The sequence below is a fragment of the Strix aluco genome, chromosome 8 (assembly GCF_031877795.1).
Source record: "Strix aluco isolate bStrAlu1 chromosome 8, bStrAlu1.hap1, whole genome shotgun sequence".
Taxonomy (NCBI): domain Eukaryota; kingdom Metazoa; phylum Chordata; class Aves; order Strigiformes; family Strigidae; genus Strix; species Strix aluco.
Window position 1 is genome coordinate 10,719,415 of NC_133938.1, and position 16,886 is coordinate 10,736,300.

Consider the following 16,886-nt stretch of genomic DNA (forward strand, 5'->3'; position numbering starts at 1 on the left):
GAGGCTCAGGGGTGAACAGGGCTGTGGGGAGCATCACTCCCCCAGGATGCTGGCAGTGGGATTGATGATGTCCGCCCTCCTCCCGGCAGCGCCCGCGATTTGATTTCTCTCTGCCGGCAGCACAGCTCCCAGACAAAGGCTGTGCTCAGCGCTCGCGGGCGGGCTGGAGCTGAGGGTCACCCCCGAGGGGTCACCAGACCCGTCCCCATCGCTGCCTGAGCCCAGGCTGCCGCTGGGACACGCTGGCTGTGCCCCCATGCACATGCGTGTACCCACGCGGACCCATACGCACAGTCTGGCTGCTCCCCACCTTCCCCTCCACCTCTCCAGGAAGATCCAGCAGCCAGATCACGGCAGGTCTTTTGGCATCGAAAGGATTAACTCCCCGGGGAGCAGCGGCAGAGACTGAGCCTAAGCTACTGCCACGCATCGCCGGCTTCACAGCACGCCTGGGAGTTGTGGAGCCAACCTCTCGGCGGCTAATCCCCCTTGCTGCTGGTAGCCAAGGCGGCTGGGAAGAGCGAGCGGGGCTGTAGGGTGAAGGGACAGGAGGGCAAGAGGACAGGGAGGAGTGTACACACACACACACACACACGCATGCACACACCCCGCAGATGGCTGGCAGCGGCACTGGATCGGTTGCCGTTTGCGGGGAGGTCTGTAGGGAGCCGAGCGCTGAATAAAACAAGCTGGAGCATCAGGCGAGCAGATCTGTTCTCTTGCAAAAGTCCTTAAGGCAAAACCTGAGAGTGGCCACTCCTTGTCTCAGCTGCCCTTCGGAGACCAGGCGCTGGGCTCACTGCTGTCATGGTCGTCGTCTCTGACTATGATTTTGTTTTTAAAGGAATCGATCAGGAGATGCCGGCAAAAGAAGTTGCTGAAAGCCAGGCTGGTGTGGCCAGGAGCTGCGTGCTGCTGGCTCTGTTGTGCACCGGGAGCAGCTGAACTTTGTGGGTTTTGAATATACATTCTCCTCTGCGGACGCTTCGGGCAGAGTTACGGGGAGAGTCACGGCACGGCACCACACACCTTGCGCCTGCTGTTACCCAGACCACGTCCGGGGGACAGCAAAAGGGGGATTTCTGTCTCTCCAAGGACCATCACCTGTGAAAAGAAGCTGGAGAAAGGCAATTTATCTTTCTTTCCAGATGACTGAAAATACCTACAGGATCCTGTTTCTCCAGCTTTCATCCACGAGTAGCATCAGGGAGAGGCAGCTGAGGAACAAAAATGTTATCGGTCAAAATCATTTCAGCATCTACTTTTTCCAAAGGAACTTCATGCCCGTAGGGGTTTGCTGTGGGCATTTACAGGAGTGAGGACCGACATACCACAGATGCATCCCTACCGGATCATGTAAGAATTTGCAAATGAGAAACCTACCCCAGCAAGACCTTCTCTGCCCAGTTTGCTGTGCATGGTTTGGTGTAGGCACCGCAATTCTCGCCTCTTTCTTTCCCTTTTAAATCTCTTGGGCTTGGAGATCTCTTTCCTCATTGCAATTATGATTATTTGCAACATCAGTGCCATCAAAGATTGGAGCACTTTCCTCTCCCAGATCCTCCCCAGCGTTAACAAGACTCTGAACTTGGTACAGCAAGTGGAAGCCACCACCAGCTCAGTGGTAAGTGTCCTCCAGGACCCCGAGCAGGACAACTACCTGTCCAACAGCCAGTCCATGAACTCCAGCAACTTCACAGCTGGCCTAGACCACTTGTTCCAGTACTCGTACTCAGACAATGACCAGCTTTACAAGGAGTACAAACCGCCTCCTCGAGACGCCATTCCTCTACCCAAGGCCGTCCTCTACCTTCTCATGGCAGCCCTGGTGGTGGTGGCAGTGGCATATGCCATAGTGGGGCATCTCATCAAGGACCTCATTCATGACTTTATAGGTGAGTGCGGACACCAGATATTGTGTGCATGTGGTCAAAAAAAGCCTGGTGCAAAACCTGGGGATGCTGGCTGGCATCTCTCCTTTGATTTGGGTGGGTTTTAGACCAAGCCTTGACCCTTTCACATTTACAAGAGTGTGACTTTATCTGATATGCTGGGTTCTCCAAAATGAGCTGTATGTTGATTAGCTTCCCAGAGAAAATCCTTGGGTTTAGCCCCCTCCCTAAAGAAATTAGGCTTGTGCGTGTGTGTATAAATGTGTATGTGCGTAAGGCTGTGCTGCCGAACGATTGTAAAATCCACTGACCAGTTTCAACTGAGCTTGGATTAGAGGTCTCCAAAAGGAAAAGTTTCATGGCAACAGATACCTGAGCACAGGGTAACAACCCGCTAGTGCATTGTGAATGAAAAGCTGACATATGAACTTAACCCCTTATCAGACACCAGTGAATCCACAAACTCCTAGGAAACACAGCTCAGCAGTCTGGCTCCCTTGTACAGCACCTGGCACAATCATCAACTTCCTGGCTTCCTGGCTCTTTTGTTTCATCCTGTTGCTGATGAACAAGGTCCCTCACCACTGGGGAACAAGCACAAACACTGCTGGCTGCAGCTACCATGAGCAGGCAGAGGCGCAGGCAGAGGTGCTTGGCTGCTTATGGCAAGCTCTCAGTGATACTCTTGCTGTTTGCTCTGTAATTTGTAAGGCTGGTGATGCCAGGGAGTGCAAATGTGCTCAATTCCCTTTTGAATCCCTGGTACTTTTGGTCCCCATACCCCTACATCCAGCTCTCCATGTCCTTTTGGGGGACAGCACTCTGCTGCAGGGAGCTGGTGGCAGTTTTCCAGCTTGGACGGGGGACCAGGAAGGATCCACAGAGGAATTTAAGCTCCTGGCTCCTGCAGATGTGCATACCCCCCCTGAAAACTCTGGGGAGCAATGTCCTCTGCAGGGGAGTGGGACTGAAATCCCTTTGCACACACCTTGCTCTGAGCCTGCCCCCCAGCCAGGGCTGAAGCCCTGCAGGCTCCATCTCTGCAGTGGGAGGGAGAGCACACGCATCTGGAGCAAAATCCACGTGTTCATTCACGATTCCCCTTTACTTCCCTGCTCCTGGGATGCAGGAGATACACACCAGCCAAAACTCCAATCGGTGCCTGTGGGTGGGCAGCACCCATGCCTTGCTGATGGGAGGGTAAGCCAAGTCCCTTGGGCAGGGGGTTATGACTGGGCAGGGGCCAGCAGATCTGGGACATGGCTATTTGTGAGGAGGAGGTATTTGGGACAAGAAAGGTCGAACCTCCTGGCAGGGGCAGTGCTTGGGTCTCACATGAGGCTCAGCCAGGAAAATGGTAGGGAGCTGCTGCTGAGGAGTCTTTCTTTGCCCCAGCTGGAGGGGAACAGATACTGTCTTAAAGTGTTAAATATAACACTTAATCAGCAGTTTGCTGGGGTTGTGATGTCTTTCAGCTCTCCTGCTCATCTGATTTAGCATTGCCTTCCCAACAAAGGTAGGCGACAGGGACAGCACCTAAAAATACACACACTCCTGTCCTGAGATACTCAAAGGACCAGGTCAGGCCAGGTTAGAAACCCCTTGGAGGTGGGGACTGGTCCAATCGCAGTGGCCCCACAGAGCAGACACCCCTGCCCTGATTGCTGGGGTCCCTAATGCAGGAGAGCATAGAGGCAGGTGCTCAAAACCACCAAAAGCCACATAAATGTCATGCCCCTGCGGGCAGGGAGAGAGGCTGAAGCCCCCCTCGGAGGCACCTGTGCCCCTGACATGCTATTTCCAGCTCAGCACCAATGCTCCCTGGTGACCTTGGGTACCTTTTGCTTTTGCCTTTCCAAGAGACAAGGTCAGTGGGGTGCCCCTTCCCTCGCAAAGCCTTTTGCAAAGGGACTTCCACAGCCTTTCACAGCACTGTGGCCATCCCAGGGCTGGACAGGCACAGGGACAGCCCTGGGGACTGCCCGCTTTCTTCGGAAGAAGCCCTTTCCCAGCTGAACGCCCTTGCTGAGGGCAGAGCATCCTCCCTGCCCGGGGTGGAGGTGACATCTCTCTGAGTTAAGATCAGAAATCCAGATGTGAGCTTCTACCCCATCCAGGCAGAGAGGAGGAAGCATTTCCCAAACTTCAGCAGCACCCCTCAGTGCTGAAGGCTGACTCCAGCTCTTCCCCTACTTAGCACTCTGGGCCCATCTTCACACCATTTATACACTTTAAATGAGCCAGTCCTTGGAGGAGAGCCGATGGAGCTGTGTTTGTTAACACTGCCAAGCAGCAAGCAGCCTTTAAAGAAAAGGTTGCATTTGAATGAGTTTGCATAAAATTACTTCAGGGACAGGACAGAGGGACCGAGGGATAGTAAATAAGAAGCTGGTCTATTAGTTGCCTTAACACAATGCCTGGATTTATATACTCGGCAGCAGCTCTAACTTCTGCTATCAGTGTTTCTGCACTAATCATATTTAGAAAGATACGGAGAGAGAAGGAAATAAGATGCCAAAGGGCTGGAGCCTGTTTCAGGGAGATTAAAGTGTGAATAGTTAATCGCTACTTTAAACAGTCACTCAGACATCAGGGATGATTTTGACTCCTCAATAACAGCTTGTAGGACATGGCTGGTGGAGTCAAAGCATCACCCAGACCCGTGTGGGCTCTGGGCTCAGTTCGGGATGGCAAAGGGGCTCTCAGGATGCTGCCGAGCTCTTCCCCTGCGAAATCTGAATGGGTATTTGAGACACTGACACCTCTCTCGCAGCCGCTTCTTAAAAATACAAGTAGAGCTTGTCCAGGCATCCCCAGGGGGAGATGAATGCTGCTGCAATGCCCAGTGGTGTGGAGAGGAGTGGAGAATGGGAGGCTGCATCAGAGGAGAGGGAAAAATGTATTGTTGGAGAGGAGGAAGGCAGAGTTCCCCTCCAGCCAGGGTGGGGATCCTGTCTGTCCTCATGCCCCAGACCACCTGGATATGGATAAGAGGGCTCTGAAAGAGCCCCTCTTCAGCTCTTCCTGGAGAGACCTGACTAGGGAGAGCCCAGAATACCTTAATTTCTCTCCAGTCCCTCCCTGCTTGCTCTAAACTGACAAAGTCTCATGTTTGCAACTTTCCCAAAACTCAGCAGACCTCTCTGCTTGGGGATGGATGCGAGCCCCCCAAGGCAGGAGAAAGGCTCCTGCATGAGTGCAGCTCAAAACCCGCTACCAGTTAAGACAAATTGGGTCGAAGCATTTGGAAAGCAGCTTAAGTCGGGAGCACTGGGAAGCTGCCAGAGACGGCGCTGCGGCGAAGTGCTGGCTGGGCAAATGACAAGCCTGTCGCCAACCTACGAAGCACCTAATTACTGCAATCCTTGGGAATCAGCCCGCCCTCCCTCCTCCGTCCCCAGCAGTTCACTGAATATTGCCCTTATTTAAACACCAAAAAAAAAAAAAAAAAAAAAAAAAAAAAAAGGAGAAAAAAGGGGAAGAAAAAGAAGTTTGACTAGAAACAAAGCTGTTGCCATGGAGATTGCTTGTGGTCCCTGGGAAAGCATCTCGCTGCCTGCACTGGAACCACACGGGAAGGGGCTCTTGGTTTGCGTAGGAGCTGATGCTTTGCGAGGAGACCTTTGTTGGTGTCACCTGGTTCAGCTCTGCGTTGCTGTTCTCCGGAGGAGACCTTGAGGAAACTTTTCCTGCCCAGCTGGGGTAAGGCAGGGCAGGTTCGCTAATGCTGGCAGGACTGTGCTGGTCGATGGCTTCGGGACTGCTCAAAACCCTAAGTCATTCTTAGAGAGGGGTCTTTCTTTTCTTTGCCCTTTTGACCCACCAGCTGTATTTTTATTTTTCATCCTTATCGCCACCCGCCACATTTCAGGCTTCTTTGGGAAAGAGTCTCCTTGAACAAAGAAACCGTGCATGAATGTAGCGTTGCTGAAAATAGCTGCTGGGTGATCCTGCAGGGACTCGGGATCCGCTTTTAATTGCTCCCACGCAGAACCGCAGGGCTCTTAGGATAATTCAGCCTGTGGCAGGGATTGCAGATAGAATCTCTGGCCCATCAGAGAAGACTTAACATCTTCTTTTCAGGCTCTGTTTTGAGGATGATTCATTTGTTTCCAAAAGTTTTGGGAAAGAAGAGACTGTGTCGGTGCTAACCCACCTCTGACACTAACTCCTGCCTCAGTTTCCTTTTCGGTCCATGGGGGTGCATTACGGGTTCCTTAGCCGATGTTTAGGGGTGCTGATGTCTAGCAGTGGCTGCTGTAGGATGGATTTCATCAGGTTAATTTTCGCTCCCAGCTAGTGTAATAACGGGCAGATGCCCCATCCCCACATCCACCCTGGCAACACCACGGCTGTAGGCTGTGGCTGTCAGCTGGGCAAGTGGCCACAGTGATCTGGCCCTCTAAAAAGCAGGTACAGGTGACCCCACTGCAGGACAGCTGTATTCTCAGCCAAATCCTTGAAGCACAAAGCCCAAGCAGTGGAATGGCTCCCACCACACACTGCCAGGGATCAACCAAGGCTGGACCTCAGGGATGCACCATCTCACAGCGGCGTTTCCATTCCTGCCATTGTGTGGTCCAGCAATGGGCTGCGTCAAGTCCATGGGGTGAGGACTGTGCCTTTCTATGCCTCTGCAAGTGTTGGTCTTCCTTGAGCTGAAACCAAGAACAGCTCCTCACCTCCTGGCCGCCTTTGCTTTGTCTCTGTGGTGAACACCTAAGGCTGGAGGATGCGAAAAGCAACTAACCACCCCCAGGAGCATCCCTGCCTCCCACGTACCACACCTGAGCCATCACCTCTCTGAGACCTGCTCTCTGGAGCAGCCACGCTGCCCTGCAGACAGGACTGGGATCAAATGCAGGCTTTGTCCAGGGTTATACAGGTGCAGAGAAACTATTTTTAAGATAATATTGTAATTAGTCGAATGCCTTTCCTGTGTTGCCCCCTTTCTGCACCAGACCCTTCATGCCAGGGACAGCTCTGCAGAGAGACAGTCCTTACCTGTCCATTGGCAAAGCAGTGTGCTTGTGTTACTCGGGGTGCAGGACAGCTTTGACTCTGCCAGCATGGCTAACCTAAGAAATTTCTGCAAAACAGGGAAAGAAGAACAGACTCTGACCGCAAGTTAATTTAGAAAGATGTGAATCTGGGGGTAAAGGGGTACTTCTTGCTAACAAATTACTACTGCCAGAGGCAGACAGAGATTTTCCAGCAGAACAAACCTGGGAGATATCTGCTGATTTTGCTAATGAATAAGCAGAGTCTGTTCTGTAAATGAGACAGATACAATGTCCAGCTGCGACTGCTGCATCGTGTCAAACACATGAGGGATACCCTTGAACTCGTGTCCGTTGGGAATGCTTTGGCCAGAGCTGGTCCTGCCTTGCTGCAGAAGCATGAGGCAATTGCTGGATCGGGACCTGTTTCAAAGCAAGAGGTGCTTCTGCTCCTGCTGCTGGGAAAAGAGCTTTTTTAGTAGCTGTTTTCACACCCAGCTCCATTTAAAGCAAATAAAACTAGAGCATGTTTGTTTGTTCATCTAACGTGTTTCCCCTTCCGTTGCTTGTTTCCATCTCTGCAGGGAGTGTGAAAGTCTCACTCACCGGTTTGCATTTAAATTTCAGCCCTTTCTCCCACCTCCCTCTGCTCTTCTGTTAGGGACATCTCTTTTCCAGAGGTTGAAGTGCCTCATGGACATCCCACCCTGCCACCAATGAATGCAGGGGACCTGGCCACCCCACTGGGATGAGACTGGGCATAGAGTATCCCTGTGCCCTGTGCACACAGGCAGCAGGAAGCTGCTCCCCACTGCCTGCACTGTAAGGGTATTCTGAGTACAAGGAAGGGTAAAACATGCTGTGAAATCTGGGCAGCCCTGAACAGTGTTTTTCTGCCCCAAAAAACACAGCACGTCCCAATGGTCCTGCTTCCAGGGATGGTGTTGAAGACTCAGGCAGAGCCAGGGAGGTGTAGGGGCACTTTGTTCCACATCAGTCTGCTATTCAGGGACACTATTTCACAGCTTCTGATTTACCCAGTCTACCCTATCTCCTCTCCCCAGCTGCTTTGGATCAATTGCTTCTTATCGATCTCACCCCATCTCAGCACTTTCCACCTCGCCTTTCGCCCTGCAACACTTCAGCAAGCGCCCTGAGCCTTGGCAGCACTGGCAAGTGGGGAGAGGTGTCTCTGGGTTAGATGCTGCTCCTCCAGCCTGGCCGAGAAAGTCACTTTGTCCCTCTCTTTTATCTGAGGCATTCATACATGTCCGTGTGCATGCCCTGATTTTGCAGCATGTGTTACAAGCTCCTTCCAGGGGCTGGGTAGGGGCAGGCAATGCTTTTTCTTACCTCCAAAGTGTGACTATCCTGGGTCTGAGGGTGCCACTGCCCCAGGAGCACACCATGGGACCCCTGCTGGCCCCAGCTCTGCCCTTGGGTATCCCAGGTTCATTGGGTACCCTGGTTCAGCCTGACTTTGCTTGCCTTCTGGCTGGAGCCTGTGTGAACCTGAACGTGGGCTGTGCTCCAAAAGAGTATTTCATTTTCCTCTTGGTGGAAATTGTGTCCATTGTCTGTTCCTCATGCAGACCCCCTGCCAGATATAAGGGATGGAGAGAGAAGTACCTGTTGTGATGCTAAGGGTTTCAGCTGCCTTCAGCCAGTCACCACTGTCCTTCAGCTCCCAGCCCCTCACCAACCTCCATTACCTGATTACACCCCCCTGCAGGGTTAGTTATTCAAGGTTTCTAACACGTGCTTGTGCATGACATGAGGTTGTGCATCCCACACCCTGCAAAGGTCCTTCTGCATCAGAGCAAGGTTTAATCCCACTGGGGCCAAAGATGTGCAGGTTTCATCTCTCTACCCCCTTGTCCCTCCCCAGACATCCCGTGCGGGAACCCGTTTCTCAGCCACAGGCTGATTGTAGCCAGAGGGAGAAGTTGGAGAGGAGCTTGCACAGCTGGGACACAGCCGGTCGCTGGCAGCTGGCAGGGGAGAAGAGGGCGCTGACATTTTTATGGTTGTTTCTCCAGGGTCCTGCTGGCAGGAGATCCTCCGCCCATGGGGCCTCACTCCTCTTTTCCACACATGGCAACACGCTGAAGTTACAGGCCATAAATGGCCACAAATAACGTGTAATTGTGTAATTACTTCACTCCTTACTTACACAGTCAAATCATAAAGGCATCGCAGTAAATACCCTCTAATGACAGCCTAATTACATCTTCCTGCAGATTACCGGGTAATTAGATCCAGCAGGCTCCAGAAATAATTCCCAGGGAAGCAGCAGTTCGGATTAGCGCGTACAATCCAGCCCACTCTTACCCAGGAATTAGGCTGCGGCAGCCTCACGCAAGCCACCTTCCCTGGGCACCCTGGCCAACCATGTCCCCTTTGGTGACCATGCACCATGGCCATTTTCCCATGGAAACAGCTTTTGCTGAGCCCCCCAGTGCTCTCCCAAAACACTCATCCTCTGTGTTTCTGCCTTTACCATGGTGCCACAGCACCATGCCCAGCTCTTCTGGTGCCTGCAGATATCACCAAGGGTTCGTTGCTTGGTCACCAAATGTCACTTCCTCTTGCTCACAGGCATGCAAAGCTCTGCTCTTTGCTTCCCACAGCAACCCTAATCTGATGGCTCCCAGGATATTTGGGGACCCATCACTTCTTTTTCTACAGGTTATTCCTCTTCTTCTCTGCTGGACCAGCCCCTGCTCCCACCGGAGTTTTATGGCTGACGTCAAGGAAAACAAGCCAAGACCTTTAATAGTATTTGTAGGAGGCAATCTTGTTACTGCCTTCCGGATCCTCCTCACGCCAAGCAGCTGTGCGGGGGCTGGTGTGAGCCTGGGAGGTCTTGGGGGCAGGAGGGGGGAGGTCCAGCCGGCGTAGACGCATCCTGGGCTGCAGGGCCAGGCTGGGAAGCAGCCAGTGGAGTGTTTGGCTTTGGTCTAAATCCAGTAAATCCAAGCAAAATGGAGTCTATAAAGGAAAAAATACCTAAATGAGCCTTCTGGGCTTGGCTGATTTCCTCAGGGAAGGGTTGTGATGGGGAGCCCAGACTCAGGTGGGGGCTGTGGACCATGCAAGTGAAAGCTAAATGCCCCAGGTGGGACTCTGGACAGACCCAGGGCTCCTCAAAAGCCTTTGGACCACATCTTTGTTGAGTTCCCTGATCGCTCTTGCCAGCACCGTGGTAGCTGTGGGGATTGTGCTGGTTCTTCTCCTGCCCTTCCCATCACACAATCAGCAGACCCCATGATGGAGGTGAACAAAAAAGTTAAAAACAGAAAAAACAGTCACTCTCTGGACACATCGCCTGTGCCCAGCATGGTGGGAGCTCTCTCCTCCATGGACCCTGCACCCACGTCCGGCCAGCCCATGCTGGCAGTGGGGCACAACCTCCTCCGCTCCCTGTCTGGCCCCCATAGCAAGGGTGGACACCCACCCTGGCTCCACAGCATGAGCATCACCCTGAAAGCCATGCCCCATGACCTTGGGGAGGGTGGGGCCAAATGGTTTCAGGCTAAAGAAGAAAATCAAATATTACACCAAAATGACAAAACTTTTCAGTTTTCTTAAAAAAAAAAAAAAAAAGGAAGCTTTCAAGCTTTCACAAAAGCCCCGAAATTTCACCTATGGTGCACTATGGTGCACACACCAAGCACAGGGATGACCACAGGTCATTCCCATGTCTCTTCTCACACCTGCAGCAATGTCTGGCTACCACTGTTGACCCAAGAAATTAGATCTTCCTCTCCCTTCACACCTGGGATCCCACCCTGGTATTTGCCATCATTCAGCTCAGCTTTGCTGCAAAACCTGTTTCCACAGCCCATGAAAAAGGCAACATCTCATTGTAAATGTATTTCTTTGGCCCTGCTCCACCAAGCAGCCTCCGTCCTTCACCAAAGAGCTCCAGCTGAAATGCCCCATGGGGACAGAAAATACCCCATGCCACAAAGGAGAGAAATGTTATTCCTTGAGAGCGATCTATTGGCAAATAAGTGGAGTCCCTCAGAAAAAACTACACCAGACTGGTCCTTTTGTCTGTCTCCTGATAGCCATCTCTGCTTTATTTTGGGAGCAGGGCTGAAGCAGAGGGGTCCTAGTGCTCCACTGCCCACCACTACCTGGTCCTGTCCAGCCCCAGGGGCTCCTCTCTCCTCACCTGGGTTTCCCCAGCTTTGGTTTTGTCATTGCTGATGCCTTTCCATCACAGCTGGGCATGGCCTCCCACCACCCAAACAGACAATTTTTTTAAAAAAATAGATAATTGGGAAGCAGCACCACCTGCCTCCACTGAGCCACAGCCCCTTGTGCTGCAAGGGATATCTCAGTCACACCACCATCCAGCATCAACCACTGTATTTTGGAGGGGGATTGGTCACCCCCAAGGTTGTGAGAGGGTTTGAAGCCCTGGCATGGCTGTGACACAATCCTGTGGCAGATGAGCCATGTTGCCCATGCCTCCAGCCCCTCTTGGATGTCACACAGTTATTTAATCATCCCCTCTGTTTCTGACAGCAAAAATCCACTGTAGGAAATACATTGCCAGAGAGCCCAGATGCACACTTCGCTTTGGAGACACTTCATTTTCATTTTGGGGATTAACAGGGTGATTTCATCTGCCTAAGATGGGAGGGCTTCCAGAAACCAGAAGCCTGAAAACCAGTCCAGAGCTGGGAACAGCAGAGACCCTGGTACCAGGGGAGTGGAGGGGACTGGAAGGGCAGGGGTGGGCAAGGGACCCTCCTGGGGGGTGAACATCCAGAGCGAGGGGTAGGATGTAGCGATTTCCCAGCCAGCTTTGATTCTGGGAACAGCTGGAGGTAACCAGGGTCTTGTTTTGTGATTTTTCTTCCTCCAGACTGGATCTTCGGTCCCAGCCCAGATGACAACAGCAACAAGAGTGACGTCAACTGCATCAGCAACAGCGTCAATGAGATGAGCGAGATGCCCGAGGCACCGCGGCACCGGGACCGCCAACCCCAGGACGTGGTCATTGCCATCGGTGAGACCTGCCACTTGCCGCAGCAGACGTGACCGGTGCAGTGGCTGGGTCAGGCAGGATGGAGCAACAGGATGGAACAGAGGGATGGAGCGGAGGGTTGGAGCAGCTGGATGGTGCAGCAGGACAGCGCAGCAGCCACATTGCAGGACTGGATGGCAAGAGGAAGGGATGAGCAGAGCCGGCACCACAGAGCAAAGCCCTTCTCACCCCAGTTTTGCCAACCTCTAAGGACCTTGCCAGGGCAGGCAGCATCACCCCTTCTCCCAGGCTTGTCAGTCCTGTCTGACATCTGCCCATGGGTTCATGACCTCCCTTTCTTTCCTGTGAATAGCAAAAAAAAAAAGCAAATGCAAAATACACCCACCAAACAAAGCTTGCAAGAGAAATGTGCCAGAGAGGAGCTGGGCAATCGTTTGGTGTGTGGCTGTCCCACAGCACGGGGATGGGGTGGTGAAAAGGTCGAAGGAGACAAGAAGGCTGCATGAGAAACAGGGGTGGCTGCATTTCTGGGGACAGACCCAGGATGCAGCAGGGAGCTGGGACTGCAGCGTGAGCCATGGGCTGCAGAAAGGCACTGAAAGGTCAGTAGGAGCCAAATCCAGTCCGGTACATTGATGACATGCCCAGGCTATCACTCCTCCCTTTAGTTTTGCAGCTCCAGCTCACAGCCCATTTCAGCAGGTATGTCCTGTGGCTCTGGGACAGCAGGGTGACAGCCTCACCTCCCCAGGGAGCCTTCGTCCCCATGCCTATGGCCAGGCCAGAGCCACAACCTTCCCTCTGCCACCAGCTCTGGTTGAGCCCAGCATCCCCTGACTGGGAGCAGCCCTGCTGGGACACATCATGCCCCTGTTCTCTGAGGAAAGTTGCTGGAGGGGAGGGCAGGGACCCACCTTCAGGAAACCCTAGCTCTTCATGGGGGAAAATAGCCCCTGTATAGCTGCATCTCTCAGATTCATCCCCATATAGCCATCCCCCTCGTCACCCCCACATTAGCTGCCACCATGAGGGGTGCTGGCCCTGCACTGGGGTCAGCCACATGTGCATGCACTGGTGGAGGGGGGAGACCTCCCTTGTCTCCCTGGGTACCTTTCTCTTCCCTGCCAGGGCACGGCCACCCAAAACTGCCCTTCTCTCTGCCCAAAGGCATCCTTTCCCATCGCTAACTCCAGGCAGATTCCTGCTTCCCACTTTTTAAGGGGCTCAAGGGAAGCCAGCAGCAGCCAAGGTGGGGGACAAGCTCCCAAACCAAGAGGGAAAAGGAGCATCCTGATGATTTCATTGATATTTTAAGGCTAGCTCTTGCCCCGCTCAGGGTTTTAAACCAGGATCAATCATTTCTCTGTATAGCAGAGAAGCTATAAATGAGCCAAGCTCATTCCTTGGTCCCAGTGTCTCTTCCTTATGAAGATCCCTTTGATCGCCACATCTTTCCTGAACTTTCCTGAACTGATTGCCCAGAGACCCGATGCTGGGAAAAGGCAAGCGGTCAGAACTTCTGCCTCTGTATTCAAGGAGACAAGCCCTGCCTTTCCCAGCCTGAGGTACTCAGCACACCCCTAATAGCGGGGGCCAGAGGATCATTTTACCCTTCTGAAAGCAGTTAGGGAAAATGGATGAGGTTTCAACATCCTGCTCTGTTGGCTTTTAATGAGAGCCATTACCAGCAGTCCCATGCTGGGGCTTTGTCAGCTTTGCAGCAAGCAAAAACAGTAGGACAGTACCACAGACCTCCCCTAAATAATTAACCATTTCCAATCAGATATGTCATTGCTGCCACCATAGTTTTTCTCATTTTTTTTGGCCCTGGGTTTGTAATGCGGCTGTTCTGGCACCTGCCAGCTGTCCTGCACTGGGGCTGTCAAGGGGAGCTGGGCAGTGATGCTGTGACAACGCGGGGGGATACCAGGGGGTCATCCCAGGTCTGTCAGCCCCTGGGAGCAGGGCTGCATTGCCAGAGCTGGCCGTGGACTGGGCAAACTGGGAAGGTCCAGATTCCTGAGGAACAGGAGATTGTATGGGGTGGAGGGGGGCTTGTTTCCTGGCTCCCCTGCCCTTTCAACATCTAGAGGCTGGGCATCAGGGTCACCCAGGGCCCCCCAGCCACTACTGGGGAGGGATGGTGAGACCATGTGTCCAGCACTGGCACTGCTCTCAAAGGGACCAGTCCTTGCCATGGGGACATGCCACTTACCAGGCACAACTGGTCCCCTCACGGCTGCAGGCAACAGCCTCGGTGATTTGTCTGCATTGGGGACCCATCACCCACCAGCTGCTGGAAATAAGGTGGAGGCTTCCCTGAGAATGGAGGCAGCCGTCTCCACTCCAGCCAGGTTCTTGCTCCCTTCCTGAGACATCTTGGGTGTCACATAACACAGTCTGACCCCAAGGAGACATCCCTGCACCAAGCTGCAGCTCGCACCCAGGGCCAGTGTGGCTGTCACCAACCCCAGACCACTGTCCTCCAAGCTGGAGGAGAAGGAAGGAGTCAAGCTCCCTCCTGTGGCCACCTGCACCGGGGTCTGCTGGGCTGCGCAAGGCTGGGAAAGGGCTGGCGAGGAAGGCGCACTCCCCTCCTCAGCCTCCTGGAGCCAGGACATCTCCCTTGAACGTCCTCTTTTGCAGGGATGCAAGGAGAGATCCTGGTGCTGTGTTCATCCCCAAAACCGACCGAGCCCCCAGGTAATGTTATGACAGTGTGTATGGTGGGGGGAACCACTGACCGTCTCCCTGAGCCGCAGGGTCATGCCTGGTCAATGCCAGGAACCAGGCTGGCACTGGCGTGGTGCAGGATCCCATGGCTGTAGCTGCTTTCTCTACTGACCCTGCTGGAACCTGCCACACACCCCGGTGTGTGGCAAAACCACAGAGGACACCAGTTTCCCACACCACCTTCCTTTGCATCGCCCCATCCCTGCATCACTGCCATCATCCAACATCTGCTTTCCTCCTTTTCCCCCTGATTTGGGAAGGGGAGAGTTGTTTGGGGGCCGGTACAAATGGGGCAGCAACCTCATCTGCTCTTCTCACCCACCAGGACCTCAACTCCGGGCTGGGCTGCCCCCTCCCAGCCCTTTCCTTGTCCTCCGAGCAGGGGATGAGGATCTGGCTATCCCACATAAGGGGCCCAGGGAGAACATCTGTGGGAAGGAGTGCCCAGGACTGCTTTACCCAGAGCAGGTTTTGGGGGATGCTGAGAGGGAAGGGGGTGGATGAGGGTGCCGGGCTGCTCCAACTGCTCCAGTTCCTGCACCTCTTCAGTGCAGGAGGTTGCTCTTTAAGTCCCTCTTTCCTCCTCTAAGCGCCTTAGGGAGCAGGGGCGAGAGAGATGCTGGTGCTTTTTATAACAAATAGCCGTAATCCCCTCTGCTCACATCACCTGCGCCTTCCTGCCCCGAGGCCCAGGGCTGAGCCTCTGAAACGGGGGCAGCTGCCCAAAATCTGCCTCAAAGCCCTTCAGTTCCCAGCATCGCCTCTCTCCCAGGACACAGATCCCAGCTGGGGCTGGTTCTGGGCACAAAATCCCTTTGCAGAAGGCTTTAGAAGGCCACAAGCATTGCACCCCCCTCCCAGTTGCAGCACTCTGCCAGGGACAGACAGACAGACAGACATACAGAGGTGTATGGGTGAGCACTGGAGCAGCTGCCCAGCCTCTCCACTCTGCTCTGAGACTCACAGGGTGGGAACGAGCCCCACAGCACAGCCACAAGAAAGCCCTCAAGAGTGGCTTTTCTTTCTAATCCCCCCTGCCTTTAATAAGAGGGAAACTGAGGCAGGGAAGGAGTGGGGAAGGGGCAGAGCACTCCTGGCCCCACGGTGGAGGAGCAGAGCCCTTTGCAGGTCAGCCTGTTAGCTTTAAAGGCTGACAAAGTTCCACACCTGGATGTAACCCCCAAGACCTGAGCTTTGGTGTTTTATCAAGGTCATTTTGGTGCTGGGGTGGCTGGTTTCCCTTACCTGGGCTGCACCCATCCAGGCTTCATCCCTGGGGACAGAGGGGACTGGGAAGAAGGGATGTGAAATGGGGCAGCAGGAAGTGTGATGGGGCAGGAGCAGGTGCCTGGGAGAGGCATATTCCACCTCCTGTCCCGGTCCCAGTGGCCAGCGCTGTCCCCCCACCCAGCCCCAGTCCTCCCCCCAGGACCACAGCCATCTGCAGAGGACAGCGAGTGCTGCAGCTGCTTCGCTCCCATTTGGGGATATCCCCCTCTGGTCCTGCTCCCCATCCTTCCCCACTGGTGTCCCCAGTGGAGACAGATCCCAACATCCCCCTGAGAGGTGCAGCATGGGGACATCAGCTCTGGCCAGGCAGCGTCCCTGCCCTCCCCTGCCAGTCCCTGCTGCCCTCTCAGCTGCCAAGCAATTTCTCCCTTAAGCAGCTCAGCTTTTATGTCTCTCCAGCCAAAAGTCCCCCTGCCTCTGCACCCTGCCAGGGGGAACCCAACACAACTTTTAACCTTCTACTGTTTCTGGTTTACTGCCCACACAAGATGCAATTTTCTCCAGATCCCAGGGACCAGGGGGTATTGCAGGAGAGGGCAGCATGGGAAATCCTGCCTAAAACTGTTCAGAACCTGCCTGCATTGCGTTCCCCTGCTGCAGGCCGGGCCCCTGCCTCCCACAGCCTCTTTGCGACACATTTGCTGTCATTTTCCCTTTAAACACCCCACAGGGAGGAAAAAAAAAACCCAGGGGTGTTCTTCTAGGTCAGGCTGCCCTAAGACGGTGAAAGAAGATTAATTTCTCAGAAGATCAATTCAGATTTTTCTTCCCCTCCCTGCTGGGGACCGAAGCAGGGCTGGCGGGCAGGAGGTGGTGGCAGGAGCACACATATCTCCTGGGCACACGCAGCTTTTGGTGTCATCCCTGGACTGGCACTGAGCGGGGTGTCCCCAGGTCCCTGCCCTGTGTGGGAGGCAGGTGGGGACTCTTGCCAAGTGATGGGTCACACAAATGGGAAGAAGGTGTCAC

General features: G+C 53.8%; 1 protein-coding gene across 1 annotated transcript; it reads left to right on the forward strand.

Annotated features, from left to right (window-relative positions):
• The first annotated feature begins 535 nt into the window (after nt 1-535).
• LOC141926815 (uncharacterized) lies at nt 536-13,292 on the forward strand. The gene is made up of 2 exons (XM_074833219.1): nt 536-1,895; nt 11,772-13,292. Exons 1-2 carry the CDS (start codon nt 1,418-1,420, stop codon nt 11,945-11,947), a joined length of 654 nt encoding a protein of 217 aa, XP_074689320.1. The 5' UTR covers nt 536-1,417; the 3' UTR covers nt 11,948-13,292.
• Nucleotides 13,293-16,886: the final 3,594 nt, after the last annotated feature.

What these genes read in the sequence shown, in the direction of transcription:
- LOC141926815 (XM_074833219.1), top strand. Translation starts at nt 1,418, where the DNA reads ATGGTTTGGTGTAGGCACCGCAATTCTCGCCTCTTTCTTTCCCTTTTA. An exon ending in CCTCATTCATGACTTTATAG is followed by an intron (nt 1,896 to 11,771) that starts GTGAGTGCGGAC and finishes TTCTTCCTCCAG; the next exon opens with ACTGGATCTTCGGTCCCAGC.